The sequence below is a fragment of the Mobula hypostoma genome, chromosome 17 (assembly GCF_963921235.1).
Source record: "Mobula hypostoma chromosome 17, sMobHyp1.1, whole genome shotgun sequence".
Classification (NCBI taxonomy): domain Eukaryota; kingdom Metazoa; phylum Chordata; class Chondrichthyes; order Myliobatiformes; family Myliobatidae; genus Mobula; species Mobula hypostoma.
The window spans coordinates 27,561,014-27,582,624 of NC_086113.1; the positions used below are offsets into that span (position 1 = coordinate 27,561,014).

The 21,611-nt window shown below is 40.4% G+C and overlaps 1 protein-coding gene across 3 annotated transcripts in view; it reads left to right on the forward strand.

The window, feature by feature from the left end:
• The window catches only part of LOC134357903 (cadherin-12-like), a 669,532-nt gene that overhangs the window by 385,101 nt on the left and 262,820 nt on the right, over window positions 1–21,611 (forward strand). For all 3 annotated transcript variants that reach the window (XM_063069667.1, XM_063069666.1, XM_063069668.1), the window contains one exon: window positions 19,744–19,863. In XM_063069667.1, coding sequence (XP_062925737.1) covers window positions 19,744–19,863 — 120 coding nt within the window. The remainder of the gene's footprint in view (window positions 1–19,743; window positions 19,864–21,611) is intronic.

Genomic DNA, 21,611 nt, shown 5'->3' on the forward strand with positions numbered 1-21,611 from the left:
CAGCCTTGAATATGTGCAATGTTCAAGAACTCCCTGCCATAAACAACTCTAAAGATTCGTGACCATCTGAATGAAGAAATTCCTCCTTATTTGCATCTTAACTGAATACTATAACTCCTTATACTGCAACAATGTCTTCTAGTTATAGACAGCTCTATGAAGGAAAACATCCTCTCAGATTTACCATAACAACTCCATTTAGATTCTTACAAACTTCAATAAGGTCACCTCTCATTTTCGTAAACTTGGGTGTCTATTGGCCTAATCTGCTTAATGTTCCTCAGAAAGCAACCACTTCATCCCAGGAATCAACCCAGTGAAGGTTCTTTGAATTTTTTTCAGATACAAGTTTATTCCTCCTTAAGCGTAGACTGGGAAGTTATAAGTTAGGACTTCAACACTTTTACAATAAATATACTTCATTTTTGTTTCTTCTTTATCAATGTCTTGAAATTCACAAAAAGAGCTAAAAAAAAAGACTAGGATCAGTATTTCTCAGGTGATCTAGTGACTGATAAGCTTCACTCATAGAGCCAGATCTTAGCCCAGACCATTTGCATCTTCGCAAATTCAGCAGACTAAAGAATGGAACATCAAGGGCACCCAGGGAGCGTATCAGTTAATGCAATGCTATTACAGCTTCCAAATTCAAATCTGGCACTATCTGTAAGGAGTTTGCACTTTCTCCCCGTGAGCTGCGTGGGTTTCCTTCCGATGCTCCAGCTTCCTCCCACAGTGCAGTTAGTAGGGTAATCAGTCATTGTAAATTATCCAGTGACTAAGGTTGATTTATACTTCTGCATAGTAGCCTACACCGTAACCTACACAACTGGCCTACGCCGTTGTGAGCATTTATACTTGTGCGTTGGTGTGTCTGCGTTGCTCTGCAATTCACCGCCAAAACACTAGCTGGCGGTGGGGTTTCTATGCCACTGTGTTGAGTTTCTTCATGTTGAGTTTCAACACGAAGAAACTGAAACTTCAAACAATGGTGACTAAAGCTGAAGGAGGGTGATTTTTCTGTGCTTGTCCGGCCACTGAAAGACATGGATGAGGAAATACATTTCAAATATTTTCGGATGTCGGCAGGTAGATTTGACGATTTGGTTCATCGTCTCCAACCACTTATTTCACACCAGTGTATGCACAGTATACTCAGAGACTGGAAATCACCATTCGAGTTTTAGCTTCAAGTGGAAGTCAACAGGCTGTAGCAGCTAGCTACAAACTGACGTCAAGCACAGGGTCCTCCATACTTCTGGAGGTCCGTAAAGCTTTATGGAAAGCATTGCAGCCAGAGTTCCTTCCCTGCCCTTCAGTCACCCAATGGGAAGCTATTGCAGCGTAGGAGGAAATGTGATGCTACCAAGAGGACCAATCACAGTTGTTGCCATCTGCGTCGCTGCGATGCGTAGTTATATTTTTGGGGAGGTGCGCGTCAGGCTACGGCATAGGGTACGCAGCTACGCCGTACCTATGGCGTAGTTTTGACGCAGAAGTATAAATTGGCCTTTAGGCTAGTGTTAACTAGGGGAGTTGCTGGGCGGTGCAGCTTGTTGGTCTGAAAGGGCCTGATCCACACTGCATCTCTAAATAAATGAAAAGAAGAAAGAAAGAAGGAAATAAAACAAACAGTGAGCCTAACAAAATGTCCTTTATATATCAATCTAGTGCAGGGCACCCTCTGGGTAATGAATGGGTTCTGATTTGACAGAAGTCCTGAAGTCATTTTTTTTTTCTGTGAGTCAACATCGACACAGAAATCACTCAATATGGTAACTACACCTCCACAGTATTGTAATGAATGACATCAGAAGTATGTAAAGAAAGAACAATTACCAAAGGAGGAGGGAGAGCAAAAACTAGAGGTAGGAATGAACGTACGTACGTGCATCAGACTTCTGAACTTACTCTTATTATGGGAGCTTGATCAGTAAGTTCGACATTCTTAACCTAGGCATAGAGTTCAAGCTCAGACCTGCCTGTCAATTAAATTAAGTTTGGAATGCAGAGCGACCAATGTTGTTGCATGTTTTTGGCACCAGCAATCTTAGATAAATGCCTCTCTCAGTGATATAACATGGGTTTCTTCAATCCATAATTTGAAATGTTTACTCTTCTTTCACCAATGCTTCTGTTCAGTGTTTCCAGCATTTTCTCTTCTTTATTACATAAAATAGGCTATTTGTATCCTTTGAAACTTGTTGTAATTCCTCCAGTTTGTAGTTAGATCGGATAATACATACACGGCAGGGAGGAAATTGAGAAGATTTCTACTTGTGGTCTATTCCATTTAATTTTCCTACCTATAATTTATGCAAAACAGTAGTACAACAAAACAGTAATTTATTACTAACATTAAATGTATTTTATGGTATTTACAAAGGACTATATTCACAGATTTTTTTTTTGTTTCACTGTGTTCAAAAGAACTGAATATCATTCGTATAGCAGTTGCCGATACTATAGGGAACATTGACAAAGTTTGACCCCAAGATTTTGAGCCACAGTCATCAAGATGCATTGTGAATGCCAGCCGATGTGAGATTCCACAACAGCTCATGAAACAAATCAGCAGTGAATGAACTGATTGCAACGCAATTGAGAGACTCCATTATAAAATGTGGGTGCAGAGAGATTGGGTATCACAGTAGTTTGACCAAGTCCTTTGATCTCTGAGGCCGAGCTTCAATTTATTTAGGATTGATAAAAGTCTTGTCTTTCTTGGCTGGCACTAACTGCCCCTAGCAAGATTAGTTTTGGGGCTCTCTCAATCCAATTTCACTGGTTGTAAATTCACAGCTTAAAAACTATTTCAGCTGTAAATTGGCATGTCATAGAACGAGATGTGCTTTTCAGTTACACAATAAATATCACACCGCAGGAGATGCTTTCCTAGTGTTAAGTTTGTTGCAGACTGTTGGAGTGAAGTCTGCAGCCCAGGGATTGTATCTTCTACAGAAACTAATGCTAAAATACTGTTGCAAGGGAGGGCCACAGGAGTTTCTGAGGCACTATGGGAATTATACTGATATGCTTCTGCCATCTATAGGATTGTGGGACAATATGACATGATACATCGTACTTTAGGGCATCTACATCCATTGAATATAATTAATTCCATGAAAAATGCACAGAGCACTGACTATCTTACCATTTGGATAGATATCTGCAGCACCAGTTCTTGGTAGTAACCTTGGCTGAATCTGTGGGGTAATTCAGGGGTCCTCATGGAAGGGGCAGGTCGCAGAGGGAAAACTACTTCTTCCGAACATGTTAAAAATATCAAGTGGACACTCAGGATGAGAATCAAAGCATGAAGCTTTTTCTCCATTAAATAATCAGGCCTTAGCTCCTTAGAAATCTGGTCTATGGTAGACTGACATTTTTTCGGCAATGGTAATGCCATGGAATATCAACAATAGCTAAAGTAAAAAAATAAACTGTGGATACTGGAAATGTGAAATTAAAAATAGAATGCTGGAAACAGTAGGCCAGGCAACATCTGTGGACAGAACAGAGTTAAACTTTTAGATCCCCTTCATTAGCATTTCATTAGTTCTGCCAAAGGAGATCAGTCCTGATATGTTAACTGATATGTTGGCCTGCTGCTTCCAGCATTTTCTGCTTGTCTTTTGAATAGAGATAACTAGTCTCTACCTTATCAAGATGGTCACTTTTATTGGCATGAATATTACTTGCCATTTATCAGTCCATGCCCGAAAGCTCAGAAGATGAGAATAGAATTCAACATTCTGCAATCATTAGCATGCAACCTCTCTCCTTCTTTCAGATCTGGTTTCTTTGTCGAGGTCAATGCTCCTTCATTATCATCTGTTTGCACTTGAGTCGCAGTAGCAAAGCTGGTTGTTTATTGCATAAAGATTGCTGCTGAGGGGCAAGCCATCTGCAGGGGTTAGGCAGTGCACGATGTACTGTATACTCAGAAATGCTAATCATGTTTAATAATTGATTTTGTACTTAATTTCTGTGGTGCATAAATATGCACCTGTTTCGCAAATGAATTTCTTGATCACCTGGTTGTGAAAGGTTATTTAAAATGTCAGTCCCTAACCTTCGAAGTTAGACATTCAAAGACATTCAAATACCCAACCTATACGAGAGAGTAGCTCCTAATAGAACAATCTGTTCCCTGACGTTAATTAATTTCCTGACATTTGTTACTTTATAACCTTTCTACAAATCACAGAATCATAAAATCTTACAGCTCAGAAGATGGCTTAAGCAGTCAGCATTGTGAAGTGTTTTTGAGACAAAATAGTGTCTGCTTCCACATTTCTGCTTTTTATTCCTATTCCTCATACACTGGTATTTGTCCAACATCTTGTTATGTTTTATATTTGCCTTGAGATCTGGACATCTCTGAGAAAGTCAGTGTTTGCTCTCCATTCCTGCTTGTTACCAAGAAGGTAGTGATGACCTGACATCTTGCAGTCGTTCTACTGAAAGAGTGATTGACTACAAAGGAAAGTGTATTGAGGATGTTAACATGATTAAACCCCGCACTGCCAGGGAAAACCAGAAACCATGGTTAACTGCAGAGGTCCACGCACTGCTTATGGATCGAGACATTGCCTTCATGTTGTGGGACAGCACAACTCTAAGGTAGCAAGAGCCACACTCTCCCATGCCATCAGGAAGGCAAAGTGAGTATGCACAGAAAATCCACAAACAACTTTCTGACACAAGGACACATGGCGCATCTAGCAAGGTTTACAAACCTTGACAGATTGTCCGTCCATCCTGCAAGTCAACAACAATGCTACCTCTCTTCCTGAAAGGCTGAATGCCTACTATTCGCGATTTGATGCATTGAATGATGTGACATCGAGGAGAGTTTCCTCTCCTCCTAAGGAACAGGCACCCTGTCTGGCTACATCCAAGGTGAGGAGATCCTAGCTAGGGTGTCATACATTTGGATATGGCCCAAGTGCGGAGCGAGAGACATCGAAGCGGGTTAATAGTTCACAGACTTCAATGCAAACAGAGTTAGAAGTAAAAGAAAACAAATGCTAGGCCAAACAGGGGGGAGGGGGAGGGGGTGGGGGTAAGAAACGTTCCCCCAAACAGGGCTGTTAACTCAAACTCTCATACAAAAAACAAAGCCAACACTGCACCGGAAAAGAATAACTAAATATAAAATGAATATCACTAATCTTCAGAGTCAGTTGACTTAACAGTCCAATTTCTCAGGGAAGGCCAAATGCAAGCAGGCAACGAAAAGTTGCTGTGCTTCGCTCATGTCTCGACAAGCACTATGATGAAAAGAATGAAGTTAAATAGCATCACAATGAAATAATAATAAACTGACACATGCATATTGATGAGTGCAATTGCCATACCTGCTGTGCTGCCGAATCTGTGGTTGTGACACAGGGCAAACCCATGCAAACCTATGAGACAGACGACATACCTAGTCAGGTGCTGAGGGACTGTACGGCTCTCAGTGGTCTTAAGAGACATCTTTAATATTTCTCTGAAGCAGTTCATTGTCCCTGCATGCTTCAAGGCAGCCACAATCATTCCGGTGCCCGAGAGAGCAATGACAACTGGCCTAAATGATTACCGCCCAGTGGCACTGATTTCAATAACCATGCAGTGCTTTGAGCAATTGGTAATGGATCGTATAAAATCCCACTGTCCAAGCATATTGGACACTTTCTACTTTGCCTACTGCTCAAGCTGGTCCACTGATGATGCCATATCCTAGGCCCTTCACTCCGTCTTGTCCCTCCTAGAAAACAATGCCTCTTTCACCAGGATGTGGTTCATCAACTTCAGTTTGGCATGTGACACGATCATCGCTCAGAGGATGGTGGGTAAACTGTCCTTGTTAGGACTTAGCATCCCTCTCTGTAACTGGATCTTGGACTCCTTGATGGAAAGACCCCAGTCAGCCTGAGTTGGCAGCAACATCTCAAGCTCCATCTCGCTGAGAATTGGTGCTCCTCAGGGCTGTGGTCTCAGCCCGTTGCTGTTCATGCTGCTAACTTGCGACTGCACTGCCAGATGCAACTCAAACCACATCAAGTTCACTGATGATACTACAGTGGTTAGCCTCATCAGTAACATTGGTGAGTCACCATACAGAAAGGAAGTAGAGGAGCTTGTCAAATGGTCCAAAACACCAACCTGAATATCAACATGGAGAAGACAAAAGTGATAATTGTGGACTTCAGGAAAACACAGGTCAACCATGCTCCATTGAATATCAATGGCTCTGTCATGGAGAGAGTGAAGAGCATGAAGTTCCTTGGTGTGTACCAATCTGCTTGCTGTGCAGCAGACAATCTAACCTGGACCCACAGCACCTTCTCATTAGTAAAGAAGACACAGAAGTGTCTACATTTTGAGGAGATTGTGGCATGCAGGTCTCCCTGCCCCCATTCCCACAACTTTCTACAGGATTAGATTAGATTAGATTATGAGGACACTCAGTCCTCGTTTATTGTCATTTAGAAATGCATGCATTAAAAAATGATACAATGTTCCTCCAGAATGATATCACAAGAAACACAGGACAAACCAAGACTAAAACTGACAAAACCATACAATTATAACATAGTTACAACAGTGCAAAGCAATACTGTAATTTGATAAAGAGCAGACCATGGGCACGGTAAAAAAAAGTCTCAAAGTCCTGATAGCCTCATCATCTCACGCAGACAGCAGAAGGGAGAAACTCTCCCTGCCATGAACCTCCAAGCGCCGCAAACTTGCCGATGCAGCACCATTGGAAGCACCCGACCGCAGCGGACTCTGAGTCCGTCCGAAAACATTGAGCCTCCGACCAGCCCCTCTGACACAGCCTCTCCGAGCACCATCCTCTGCCAAGCGCTTCGACTCTGCCCCAGCTGCCGAGCAACAAGCAAAGCCAAGGACTCGGGGCCTTCCCCTCCGGGGATTCTGGACCACACAGTAGCAGCAGCGGCAAAGCAGGCATTTCAGAAGTTTCACCAGATGTTCCTCCATGCTTTCACATCCGTCTCCATCAAATCAGGATTGTGCACGGCACCCTACTTGACAAATAATAGACATCACCACCGGAGTGGCCGCTACGAGCTGCGTCGCGCCACCATCTTCTCCTCCCTCCATTGAGAGTGTTCTGTCTGGCTGCATCATTGTGTGGTACAGAAGCTGAAAGGCATCAGACCACAAGGCTTACAGAGCACAGCAAAAAATGGCCAAGATGATCATCAGGATATCTTTCCTCCCTTATTTGAGACATTTACCGGGAGTGTTGCAGATGAGTGGCCCACAGCAATGTTGAGAATTCTTACCTCCTGTCCCACCATTTCTTGACCTACTATGGTCAGGGAGGAGGTACAGAAGCATCAGGACTAGGACTGCCAGACTGGGTAACAGCTTCTTTCCTCAGGCTGTGAGACTAATGAATGCCCTGCCTACAAGGAGGATATTATTGGAATTGAGGACCTGAGTTACAAGGAAAGGTTGAGTAGCTCAGGACTTTATCCCTTGGAGTTCAGCAGGATGAGGTGAGATCTTAAAAAGGTATACAAAATTTTGATGAATATAGATATAGTGAATGCATGCAGGCTTTTTTCCTTCAGGTTGTGTGAGACTAAAACTAGAGTTCATAGGTGTACTTATTTATGAAATATAACTTGAGAGGAATCCTTCACTCAGAGGATGATGCGAGTGTGGAGCAAGCTTCCAAATGAAGTGGTGGATGTGAGGTCAATTGTAACATTCAGAAAAAGTTTGGACTGGAAGACATTGGAGGATATGGTCTGGGGGCATGTAGACTTGGCAGCAGATTAGGTTGCTAACAGATATCTTCACCACAACTGATTTCCAGGTAATATATACTCAACAACTTGTTGTTTCATGTAAAGACATAAGAATCAAATAAAGTTATGGATCCAAACTGGGCAATGAGGTATACAGTGGACACACCTCCAGTCAGAGAAATCTTCACCCACCATCCTTCCTTCCTGTTTCTGTGTCAGCCTATCTCCAAGCAATTTTCTGAACATGTTTCTAATGTAGTAACTAATTGAACATCACCGACTACATCTGCAGCACTATTCTCATTCCAACCCCCATGTCATTTCATCAAAGAACTCAGTCAAGTTCGTCCGAGACAATTTGCTTTCTACAAATCTGTATTGGCTCCCCTTACAAACAAAAGCTCACTTTGGCCCTGAAACTAGTAACTTCCAATAACTTCCCATTGACAACTGCTGACCTGTAGTTTTCTGGTTTATTTCTATTTCTCATTTGATGAATTACCCAAAGGAAATGGAAACATATTTGTTAAATTACTGGATTAGAAACTAGAGTTCTGAGCTATTGATCCAGAGATGCAAGTTTAAATTGACCTTAGCAGTTGGGGAATTTAACTTTGATGATTCTGTTTTTTTTTTAAATGTTAGTCTCAGGTAACCATGCGAAGGTACTGAATTGTTAAAAAACATAATTCATTTACAGGGAAGGATGTCTGCTACCCTTATCATTGCGTGACCACAGATCCACCGATGTGTTTGACACATCACATCCAAGCAGCCTCCGTGGTTCAAAGACACTCAGGAAAAACAACAAATGCTGGCATTGTGAGAAAAGTTCAGATCCTGTGACAAAATTGAGGAAAACATTTGCAGCTCCCAGATGCTCTGGTGTTACACATACACCTGGTGAGGATGAATGTAAACACAACCTTAAAAAAAAAATTTCTACCTTTCCCTCTTTTCAACTTATATACGAATCAGAACACTTGCCAGTCTTTAGTGTTTTTATTACTTAAACAAGTATTTTCAATGCAGAGTGCATTTATTTTGATATGCACTCAATGGCCATCTTATTTGGTATACCGTTACACTGGCTTGTATACAAATAACTAATCAGCCAATCATGTGGCTGCAACTCAATGAATGTATAAAAGCATGCATACATATTCAAGGGGTTCATTTGTTATTGACACCAAACATCAGAATGGGGAAGAAAGGCAATCTTAGTGACTTTGACGAAGACATGATTGTTGATGCCAGACAGGGTGATTTGTGTATCTCAGAAACTGCTAATCGCCTGGGATTTTCAAACACAACAGTCTCAAGTTTACAGAGAACAGTACAAAAACAAGCAAAAAAAATCCAGTGAGCAGCAGTTCTATGGTCAAAAATGCCTTGTTGATGAGAGAGGTCAGAAGAGAATGGCCGGACTGGTTGAAGCTAACAGGAAGGCAACAGTAACAGATAACCATTCATTACAACAGTGGTGTGTAGAAGAGCATTTCTGAATACACAGTCAATAGGCTACAGCAACAGAAGTCCACAAGCATACACTCAGTTCTCAGTTTATTAGCTACATAAGGTAACTAATAAAGTGGCCACTGGGTATACATAATCTCTCTCTTTCTTTAGTAAAATTCATAGTTTCTACTGCTTTTGATTCACTAATTCCATCATTTTCAACAACTTAATTCTACTACTTTAATTGGAATGCACATTTCACTTGAGAATGGCTCGTCACTTACCAGTGAAGATAATTACTCAGAGGAAAGGATGTTTAAACCTACATGTGCTGCTTGTTCACCTCAGGCCACCCATATGCTTGGAAACTGTTTTTATCAGACAAATAAATTGGCTTCACTTTCAGGACATGGTAAATGGGTTGCACTGAATGAAAAAAGTGGAACTAGATAGGTTTGGATAACAGACAGTGGACTTAGGTCACGGGATCAGATGTATGGAGTTGTGAACATTTTCTGATCAAGATCCTTTTGGTTTTAGAGTCTGTAGAAAAGCTAGCACCAAGCAGCTCTTCTTCCTCAGACAAAGGGCATGTTGTGGTCAATGGTATTGGGTTGATTAATCAGGAATCAACAGTCTACACATGCAAGGCACCAGAATTCAGTCCATCCTGCATATTGTACAAGCCAACTGATTGATTGTGGATGAACAGGATCAACTATTTTTAGAGAGCTGGGGTGTGATTACTCAGAATAGAATCTACACTTTTTTAAAGCCTTTACTGAATATGCACCAAGATGAAATGATTTTGTAACTAAACCAATAATTGAACATTCAAACAATTATTAAAGATTTCTTAGCAGATTTTTAAAAGTAAAAGCATTGCAATTTTTTTAATATCAGATCAACGAAGTTCATTTGTGAACCACGCATTTCATTTGTCTTGAGCTGATACACCAAGAGGAATTTAGTCAACATAAATATTTGTTAGAGATAAACACAATCAGTAGTTGTATTGGTGAATGCATATTTAGGTTCCTCTTGGGATAATCACACTCACTGTCACACACATTACGTCTGACGCAAGGACATGGAAAGACAATGAAAATGTACACCACTTCGCACATCTCAGGAGCCATTCTGCGAAGACATAGAGATTTGATGAAATTCGCTATATCTTCAGAGTCCCAGCACAGCCTTTTACTGACTGAGAAAAATGCTGTTAGAAGATAAATCCCAGAGCCTGCCAAGATATCTCCTCGGACCTTGTAAGAGGCTAGTGCAGACACCATAATAGCACAGACAGAGGTATCTAAAATCTCTTTAGCCATAGGTGTTGTGACAGAGGGCTAGAGGATAGCTAATGTTATTCAGTAGTTCAAGAAAGAGGCTTGGAAATTATAGGCAAGTGGGCCTGATACCAGTCATGGGTAAATTATTGAAAGGTATTCTAAGGGGCAGTATTTGGATAGATAGGCCTATCAACATGACTTTGTACATGTTAAATCATATCTAACCAATCTTAGAGAGTTTTCAAGGAGCTTATAAAAAAGTTTGATGAAGGAAAAGCAGTGGATTTTGAAAAATGGACTTTTGCAGGGCCTTTAACAAAGTCCTGTATAGGAGGCTAAGTCACCTGGCATTCAGGATGATGTAGTAAATTGGGTTCAACACTGGCTTAGTGGAAGAATCCCAAGAGTAGTTGTAGATGTTGTCTCTCTGATTAGAGGCCCGTGACTAATCGTGTACTGCAGAGATCATGGCTGGGTCCATAGTTGTTTATCATCCATATTAATGATTTAAATGATAATTAGTACTTTTTTTTTTCTTTTTACGTTGATAATGTGATAAATTGGATCAGCAAATTTGAAGGTGACACCAAGATTGGGAACACAGTGGACAGTGAGGTAGACCATCAAAAATTGCAGTGTGATCTCAACTAATTGTGAAAAGCAGCTGCAAAATGGCAGATGGAAGTTAGTTCAGGCAAGTGTGATGTGTTTCAGTTTGGTGGGACAAACCAGAGAAAGAATTATGCAGTGAATGTAGAGCAGTGTGTGGCACGTGGCCAAGTGGTTAAGGCATCGGTCTAGTGATCAGAAGGTCGCTAGTTCGAGCCTCAGCTGAGGCAACGTGTTGTGTCCTTGAGCAAGGCACTTAACCACCCATTGCTGGGTGACGACACCGGTGCCAAGCTGTATCAGCCCTAGTGCCCTTCCCTTGGACAACATCGGTGGCGTGGAGAGGGGAGACTTGCAGCATGGGCAACTGCCGGTCTTCCATACAACCTTGCCCAGGAAACCTTCCAAGGCACAAATCCATGGTCTCGCAAGACTAATGGATGCCTATTAGACACCTCATAGAACTTCAATAAGGCTCCCATTTCCACAGTAGATGGGCTGAATGTGGAAAGAAGTTTGATCTCATTGCTGCAATTTGCACCTCCCTATCCTGTGTAGAACTGAAAATTGATTCCAATTAATACAAATTGTAAAAAAATTATCATCGAAGAATGGCTTGAAGAGTAGTGATGATGACAATAATAATGGTGGAGAAAGTTAACCAGTTAAAACATACTGACAACAATGTAAGTTAATGAAGTTAGATAGTGAAGATAGATCCAATTATAGCAAGATAAATTCACAGCCAGGGTGCTAAATTAAAAGCAAGTGGCTAAGTGAATCTCAAAGTCAACCAGAAAATCATTTCCGGTATAACAGGGAGTAACAAATTAGGGCAGAAGAAATTGTTCGGAAGAAAACTATGGTGGTTCTTGTGAAAGGATTGTTTCTATGCTGCAGTTAAGGGTGAATCCTATTTTAATCTGCCTGACCAAATTTGTAATAAATATTGTACTAGATGAAACATATGATTTAAAGAGGATGATTGCAGCAATATTTTTCAACCCATTACTCTTGACAACCTATTTCACCTAATAATTTAGCTGGGAAACGTGTCTTTAATAAAGCCTGGAGACTCTTTAAAAAGCAGTCAAAACACCCAATAATATAGAACTCTATGACTAATTTATTGATAAAAAAATATAATTGTTAAATTTATGGCCAGCTGTTTCAAACAGCATAGTTATATTGGGACATATTTTTTCATAACTTGCTATGATTACACCATGACTCCATGTTGATTTAATATTCACACCATGCAGGTCGGTCAACACAATAAAGCTGATACAAGTATTATGTCAATATTCTGATGTTTAAGACTGTGCTTTCAGTAGAGTTTAGAAATTTTAAAATCATAAGCAATGACAGTACTGAATAAGGACCCTCAGCTCATTGTGTCAATGCTACCAAAATGGACAGTAAGTTTATCCCATTTCCCAGTACCTGGTAGAGAGTCATGCATGTTCTACCACTTCAGATGTTCATCCACCCCTCTCAGGCAGTGAGCTCCTGAGCCTCATCCCTTGCTGAATGATTTTTTTTGTTTGTTTTTCAGCTCCCTTCTCAACTCTCTGCCAATTCATTCCTCTTCATTTGTAGCCTCCTTTGGTTTTCCCTGTCTGAATTTTTCACTATGTTATACTGCTCAGTTAAAACTCAATAGGCACATTTAATGTCAGAGAAATGTATACAATATACATCCTGAAATTCTTTTTCTTTGCAAACAACCATGAAAACAGAGGAGTGCCCCAAAAATGAATGACAGTTAAATTTTAGAATCCCAAAGCCACCTCCAGCTCCCCCCTCCCACACAAAAGCAGCAGCAAGGCAATGACCTACTGCCCCACCAGCAAAAAAGTTTCAGAACCCTCCACCGAACAGTCCTCAGTTTGTCCCAAGGAAAGCAACACAACTTAGTAATGTTGCTAAGTTGTGCAGCAATGAGATCAAACTTCTTTCCACATTCACCCCATCTGTTGTGGAAATAGGAATCTTACTGCAGTTCTATAAAGCTTTGCTGAGATTTTATCTAGTGCACTGTGTACAGTATTACCTCCACATCTACAGAAAGAGTGTATCAAAGATTAACTACATTCACTTATGGTATATGGTCTTTGTCCAATGGGAAGAGACAGAATAGAGTAGACCTCTATTCATCAACATGTAGAAGAATGAGATACAAAAAATTACTGAAACATTAAAGATTCTGGGAAGAACTGACAGGATGGATAATGAGCTTCCTCAGTCTGGATGATCTAGAACCCGGTTAAGTTATTGGCCAAACAGGACTGAGGTGAGGATAAAGATTTTTTTTTCCCCCTGAGAATTGATGTTATTCAATGGTGGAACACATTCAAGATTGAGACTGATAATCTTGTTCACAATAAGGGAAGTAGAGGACATGTATATCAGATCAAGCTTAATCCTTGATGTATAAGTAAGAAGGCTTGCAGGGCCACCTTGCCTCTTTCTGTTTCTAATTCTTATGTTTTATATACTGAAACTTGCAACATTTTAGAACATAGCAACAGGCAGGAAAGCATGTCTGAGACAGAAGATAAGCCAAAATTCTATTGATTGGCAAGGAATACCAAGGGGTTGTGTGTCTTACTCTTGCCTGCATTCCTTAATGTTGAATGTCTACAGGGCTACTTGTATCAGGCAGGTATCAGCTAAGCTAATCAGAAGTATCTTTGTATTTTATTTCAACAACCAGAACACTACTACATGATACAAGGCAAACAGTGGCTTTTGAAGGGACTAATGCACTTACTCATAAGAAGCATCCAAATAAGTTACACACACACAAAAAGCTGGAGGAACACAGTAGAGGAATAACCAGTTAATGTGTTAGACTGAGATGCTTCATTAGCACTGGAAAGGAAGGAGGAAGATGCCAAAATAAAAAGGAGGGGAGAAGAGAAGGAGTACAAGCTAGAAGGTGATAGGTGAAACTTTGTGGGTGGGGGAGGTGGGATGAAGTAAGAATCAGGGAGGTGATAGGTGGAAAAGGTAAAGGGCTGGAGAAGAAGGAATCTGATAGGAGAGGAGAGTGGACCATAGGAGAAAGGGAAGGCATCAGGAGAAGGTGAGAGGCAGGTGAGGAGAAGAGTTGCTGAGTGGCTAGAGTGTGGAATTGAAGAAGAGGTAAAACAGAGGGGAGAAAGTTAACAGAAGTCGGAGAAATCAATGTTCATGCCATCAGGTTGGATGGAATATGAGGCATTGCTCCACCAACATGAGAATGGTTTCATTATGGCAGAAGTGGAGGCAATGGATGGACATGTCCAGTTGGAAATGGGGACTGGAATCAAAATGACTGGCAACCAGGACATCCTAGTAAGTGGACAGTTGTAGCATTTCTTCTGCTTGTAGAGTTAAGTAACAGGAGGGATAAGTGGACAAGGGAATTAAGAAGTAGCGATCCTTGCAAAAAGCAGTGAATGGAGGTGGGAGATAAAGATGTGTTTGGTATCGGGTGCCATCATGAAATAGCAGAAGTTGCAGAGAATGATATGTTGGATGCAGAGGCTCATGGAGTGATCGATGAGGACAAGAGAAACTCTATCCCTGTTAAGACAGGGGAAAGATATGTTGAAGGTGGACATCTGGGAAATGGAGGTGATGAGAGCGAGGGCAGTATCAATGGTGGAGGAAGGGAACCCCTCCTTATTCTTGCATCTTCTCCCTTCCTTTCCAAGATGTGTCTCGGCCTGAGATGTCGACTGTTTATCCCTCTCCATAGATGCTGCCCGACCTGCTGAGTTCCTCCCACATCTTGTGTGCTTTGATCTGGATTTCTCAGTGTTTGCAGAATCTCATGTTCAAACATAAATTCTTCCCACATCATTTTTCTTCATGATCACATCCTAGCCACAGGCTTAGTTTCAGAAATGAACTGCCACATTTTCTTGACCCCTTCTGTCGTCACCCTTACTGAACGAATGAATTACCTATTAATCTTGCTTTAATGCTCACAATTCACTGATATCAGATGGATAGCTCTCACTTGTTAAATGGGATCTGGCTGAGGACTTAAAGGAATTGTAATTATAATTGGTTGATAAATGCCAAAATTTAAGATTGGCCATGGTAGCTTACTTTTTGATCAGGAGTATGCTTCTCGTTTTGCTATCCATATTTCAGATCCTTGGGAATTGTTGGTAGGTTAGCTTTACCACTGAATTTTATTTTTGCCATAATGAAAGTGCTCCTTGACTCTCCGCCTCTTTCATTCAGCTAAATCCTTTTCTTGTTTTTTTTTTGCTGCTTGCATATTAATTTTTCTGTCACTTATTCAATCCTGTGCAATTATACTTTGCAGAAATGTGAGCATAAAATTCTGCTCTAATGGATGAGTGGTCTTCAAGCACTACTCACATTTTTCATTTGCATCATCCATACCTCATTATCTCAATTTTATTCTCATTTAACTTCAGTCCAATAATTCTGGTGTTTAAATTATAGATAGTAGTTTAGAACCACATCTAATATAAGTGGTGCTTCATCATAATTCAAAATTTCTGTAGTGTACATTGAATCTAAATGTTCAAATCAAATCAGAGAGCTGTTATTACACCTGAGTGAAATGCAATATATGCTTTTCTTAAAACTGTTCTTCTTTCACACATCTAACCCAGAATATTCTTTATTCATTACTGGTATGCTGGTACCACTGTCTTTTATTTTCTGTCCCAGTTTGCCTTTGAGAAGACAATAGTGAGTCACTTCCTTGAACCACAAAAGTACCTTGGACCAGGGTACTCCCACAGTTGACCACTAGTTAACCACTGGTTACTTTCACCGAAACTGGGAGTCAAGACATGTATGGTACATGAATAATATAGATGACTGTTGCTTTGTCCTTGCTTATGAATGACGGCTTTATTCATTAATTGTGTGCTGATGTCTCTGGATGATATCGGGCATGTTTAAAACATAGAACAGTACAGCACAGTACAGGTCCTTCAGCCCACAATGTTGTGCCAGCCCTTTATCCATTCTAGGATCAATCTAACCCTTTCATCCCATATGGCCCTCTATTTTTCCTTCATCCTTGTGCCTATCTAAGAGTCTTTTAAATGTACCTAATATATCTGCCTCTACCACCACTACTGACAGCACATTCCACATACCTACCACTCTTTGTGTAAAGAAACAAGCCTCTGATGTCAACCTATACTTCAGTCCCAACCCTTTAAAGTTTTGCCCCCTTGTATTAGGCATTTCCACCCTGCGAAAAAGAAGTTTCTGGCTATCATGCCTCTTACCATCTTGTACAACTCTATTAGGTCACCTCTCATCCTCCTTCTCTACAAGGAGAAAATCCCTACCTCACCCAGCCTATCCTCATTAGACATGCTTTCTAATCCAGGTATCATCCTGGTAAATCTCAAACAAGAGAAAATATCTGCAGATGCTGGAAATCTGAGCAACACAGACAAAATGCTGGAGGAGTTCATTTTCTCCATAGATGGCCTGCTGAGTCCCCCTGTCCCATTCATCAACCTTCCACATCCTTCCTATAATGAGAGGACCAATACTCCAAATGTGATCTAACTGGAGTTTTATCGATTTGCAACATTACCTCACAGCTCTTGAACTCAATCCATTGACTATTGAAGGCTAACACACCATATACCTTCTTAACCACATTATCAACCTGCACAGCAAATTTGATTTTGGAATTTTGGCAATGCAGTTTATTGAAGCTGAAGTTACAGAATATTAAAAACCAAAGCTCAGCTTGACCCCTGAGGAAAAGTGGCATGAGATTTCTAGAGTACGCTGTACCTGTCAATTGGGTTTAGCATCACTTGTAGTACAACTGTAATGATATTGTGGGGTGGTTAAATTATTCATATTGCAGAAGGTCAGACTAAGGACTTGTGAACATAAGTGCAAATCCCATCAAAGTAGCAAGACATTTGAAATACAGTCAATTAATTAAAAGATGGAAACTGTTTTCATGAACTGCCTACAAAAAGTAATGGATATAGCCAAGTAAATTATAGGAGAAGCCCTCCCCACCTTTGGGCACTGCCAAGAGACAGCTGTAACCTGGCCATCCAGGCCATGCTGTCTTCTTGCAGCTAGCATGAGGAAGGAGGTACAGGAACCTTAGGTCACATACCACTAAGTTCAGAGACAATTATTACCCTTCAAGTATCAGGCTCCTAAACCAACGTGGACATCTTCACTCACTGTAACACTGAACAGATCATTGAACACAACTTATGGACTCAATTTCAAGGACTCTATGACCCATGACCCACGTCCTTAGTATTATGTATTTATTTACTTGTTTTTTTATTTATTGTTTCTTTTTGTTTGTTAGTCTTTGTGTGCTCTTTTACTTTGATCCCATTGTACTCCTTTATAACACTGAATGCCTGCAGGAAAATGAATCACAGGGTATATTTGGGACATGTGCTACCCTGATAATAAATTTACTTTGAACACTGTGCCTTGAAATTAATGGTCATTAAAAGCCTATACGGTCCACTAATGCATTTCAGGGAGGAAATTCTCTTGCTCTTGTCTGGCCAAAACGTCAATCCAAGCCCACCTACGTGGCTGATTCTTACCAGCTGCCTGAGAAGGCTTAGCAAGTCACCGGGCTTGGTAGGGGTGGGCAATGTACATCGGCCTGCCAATTTTATCCACATTCTATGAGCAAACAAATAAAAACATGGGAGCAATAAATATAAGATAATCACTAATCAAGACAATCTGTTTTACCTAGTAAGTAATTATAATATATAACTTGCCATGGTGATCAAAGGAATTAAAAAGAAGGTATATTGGGATAGATGAAATAGAGTGGGAGGAGCCTTGTGAACTTGTTAGATTGAATGGTCTGTTTCTTGCTGTATTTTTTTTCAGTAATTCTATGTAATTAATGCCACATTCCAGAAATGTTCCTTCTGTACAACTGTTGTACAAAGCAGCCTGTTATCTTAGAGAAAACGTTGTTCCTGAACATAAAGCGCACTGTACAATTACCTGTGACTTCTCATTTCTCCACCAGTAATGAGTTAGGCTGGTGAATGGATGAGGAACTCAGAGTTATGTGTCTACGTTACATTAGTTTATCGCATGGGCCGGAAGAAAACAAAATGTTACAAGGATATTGCCGGGACTTGAGAATCTGAGTTAGGGAAATGCTGAACAGCTTAGGACATTATTCCCTGGAGTGTAGGAAAATGAGGGGAAATCTTACAGAGGTATAAACAATTGAGAGTGTAGATAGGGTGAATGCATGCAGGGTTTTTCCCCTCAAATTGGGTGAGGCTAGAATTAGAGATCATAGATTTAGAATGAAAGACAAAATATTCCAGGGGAATAGACCATAACACCATAAGAATTAGGAGCAGAATTAGGCCTTCAGCCCATCGAGTCTGTTCCACCACTCCTTCATGGCTGATCCCGGATCCCACTCAACCCCATACACCTGCCTTCTCGCCATAGCTTTTGATGCCCTGACTGATCAGGAAATGATCAACTTACACGTTAAGTATACCCACCGACTTGGCCTACACCGCAGTCTGTGACAGACCATTCCACAGATCTACTACTCTCTGGCGAAGACAAGACAATGTTAGATTTAAGATTTAGCTGCATATAACTGGGGTGCAAAGGTGCAAGTTGTCATTGAGATACTTGCTTTTAGTAGTCAAGGCTTAGAGTGGAAAAACAAAGTTTATGCAGAAATGTATACAGCATTAGACTGGCCATAGTGTAAGTATTGTACAATGTTCTGGACCTCACATTATAGAACAGGCGGCATCTGACATGAGGCAATGTAAAGGTAGTTTATGAGGATGTTGACAGAAATGGAAGAAGTTTAGCATTAAAGGTGGACAGTCTAGGTTGTTTTCCTTAGGGGAAAAGGATGTTGCTGAGAGATTGAATTCAGGCTTTTAAAATTATTGGAGGTTTAAACAGTAAGTAGGAAAGATCCATTTCCCTTTGTATATCAAAATGACACTGGTTGAATGGTACAGCACTTCATCACTGCAGATATTGGTGCTCAAGTCTTCAGCTAATTAATACTCAACCCTCTGATGCAGAAATCAATTGTGAATTTATTGACAAATATACCCCACTTGATCATGTAATCCCTCCATTGGGTATCAGTCATAGTTCAATGGGTAGCACCTGCTTAATAGGAAAGCAATAGGGGCCATTGATGTTCTTTGATGAAGCTCTCAATATTACTGTGCTGTTGTCTGATGTGGTGCAAGTTTAGACTGGGAAGGACTATTCCTAATGATCTTCTTCCCCTCTGTTTTTCTGCCTTTGCTGATGAACAAGCACACAAAATGTACTTAAAATTAAAGCCGTTCGGTTTAATGGTCTTCTACTTTGAGCTTTATATTTTCTAGTGTTTGTTTATGACTTGGTGTTTATCTACTCAGGGCCACTATCTTGCTAAATTATTCAAACTACAACATGATACAGAAGAATTAAGATGTGGCATTTAAGTTTCTCTTTACTTCAGCACGTCTATATTTCTTCTGTTAATGGGAAGGCTTGTTCTTGTGTTCCTCTGCGCTATATAACCTTGTTGCGAGAATTAATCAGTGACAATATTGAACTGTTTTTCTCAGGTTCCTTTGTGCTTCAGATAACAGCCACGGATGCAGATGATCCTACATACGGCAACAGTGCAAGAGTGGTGTACAGTATCCTGCAAGGACAGCCCTATTTTTCTGTGGATCCCAAAACAGGTAATTCATTCCATTGAAGTAACTGATTCCATTTCCATCTTTTCCCATTTAATCCTGGCTGAGTAATACCATCTTGTCACTAAGGCCACTCAGTTGTGAGTTTAAGTCTTCCTCCAGAGACTTGAACATAAAATCTCAATTTGCACACTGCAAGCTCTGATATGACCAGTTAAGTTCTTTCAGTGATGATGATTGGGAGGTTAATTATTAGCCAGGGTATTTATAGCAACCATCCTACTCTTTGTCAAATTGTTCCGTGGGATATTCACATCCAACTGTTAGCACTACCAGGATCTTGGCTTAATATTTCATAGGAAATAGAGCACATTCGGTTCTGCTACATTCCCTCAACATCCCATTGCCAAAATTAGTCCAGATCTTGTACCAAGTACACAAGTACACGCACATGCACACGCACACCCCTCAAGTCAAAATCCTATTTAGTAGATTCTGACAGGATACAGTTGATACTGCTGAGAACCTGCATTTGTTAAGGTCTACCATCTCCAAAAGAAGACCAAAAGAGCAAGTTGGGAGGGGTAACACGCATAGAAGTTGCTGGTGAACGCAGCAGGCCAGGCAGCAACTTTTATGTGTGTTGCTTGAATTTCCAGCATCTACAGAATTCCTGTTGTTTAAGTTGGGAGGGGTGGTGGGTTACCTCTGATTATATTAAACTGAGCTGTCCAATGCTATATTTTTCAAACATCAGTGAATTGAGGGTTATGGAGAAATGGGAAAGAGGAGAAGTTGAGACCAGCATTGATCTGCTGTATTGAATTGCAAGACAGGTTTGAGAGGCTTGGTGGCCTATTCCTGGTCCTAATTTCTTGTGGTCTTGTGTCCAAAGTATCAATGATACAGTGCATCTAGTAACATTTTGGGAAATCTATTGACATATACTTGGCAAATATTCCTGGAGACTTGATATTTGAGGATAGAGGTGATCATGTTGTTTGAACCAAAACAAAAAGAATATTGTAGAACCTATTTTCCCTGGTGCAGAATCCAGGGCAGAAAGCCACAGTGGTAGAAATTTGACTTTTGTGTGTTGTGCCAAATACACAATTTTCAATAGTTGTTTTTCATTAAATAAGTTAATTAGATATAGGAGCAGAATTAAGCCATTTAACTATTCAGGTCTGCTTCACCTTTTCATCTTGGCTGATTTATTATCCCTCTCAACCCCATTCACCTGCCTTCTCCCCCTGAAATCTTCGACTCTGTTACTAATCAAGAACCTATTAACCTCCATTTTAAATACACCCAATGACTTGGCTTCCACAACCATCTCTGGCAATGAATTTCACATATTTGTCACCCTCTAGAATTCCACAGATTCATTACTCTTTGGTGAGGTGCTTCTAAAATTATATTCCATTGAAATCAACACAGCTGAAGTTCAGAAGCAAGTACAACAGGCAACCACTACAATATTATATATTTATTGCTAATGATCAAGGATTATTTTCTACCACAATTTCCTGTAAATATTAAGGTATTCTGTGGATACTGGGAGTCAATTAGAGAATTTACACTTATTTTCATAGTTCATTTATATATGTGTCAAGGCAAATAAATTTAACATGTGTTGTAACATAAGATGGAGTACAGGAATGCCAGTATCCCAATCACCCCCATGTAATTGTACTGATCTTTAATTAGATCAGGACCAATTTGTTGATTAAATCTGGCTTCTTCTGTTACTTGCCTGTTAGGATTCAATGCAGAGAAAAGAAACAGGTAGG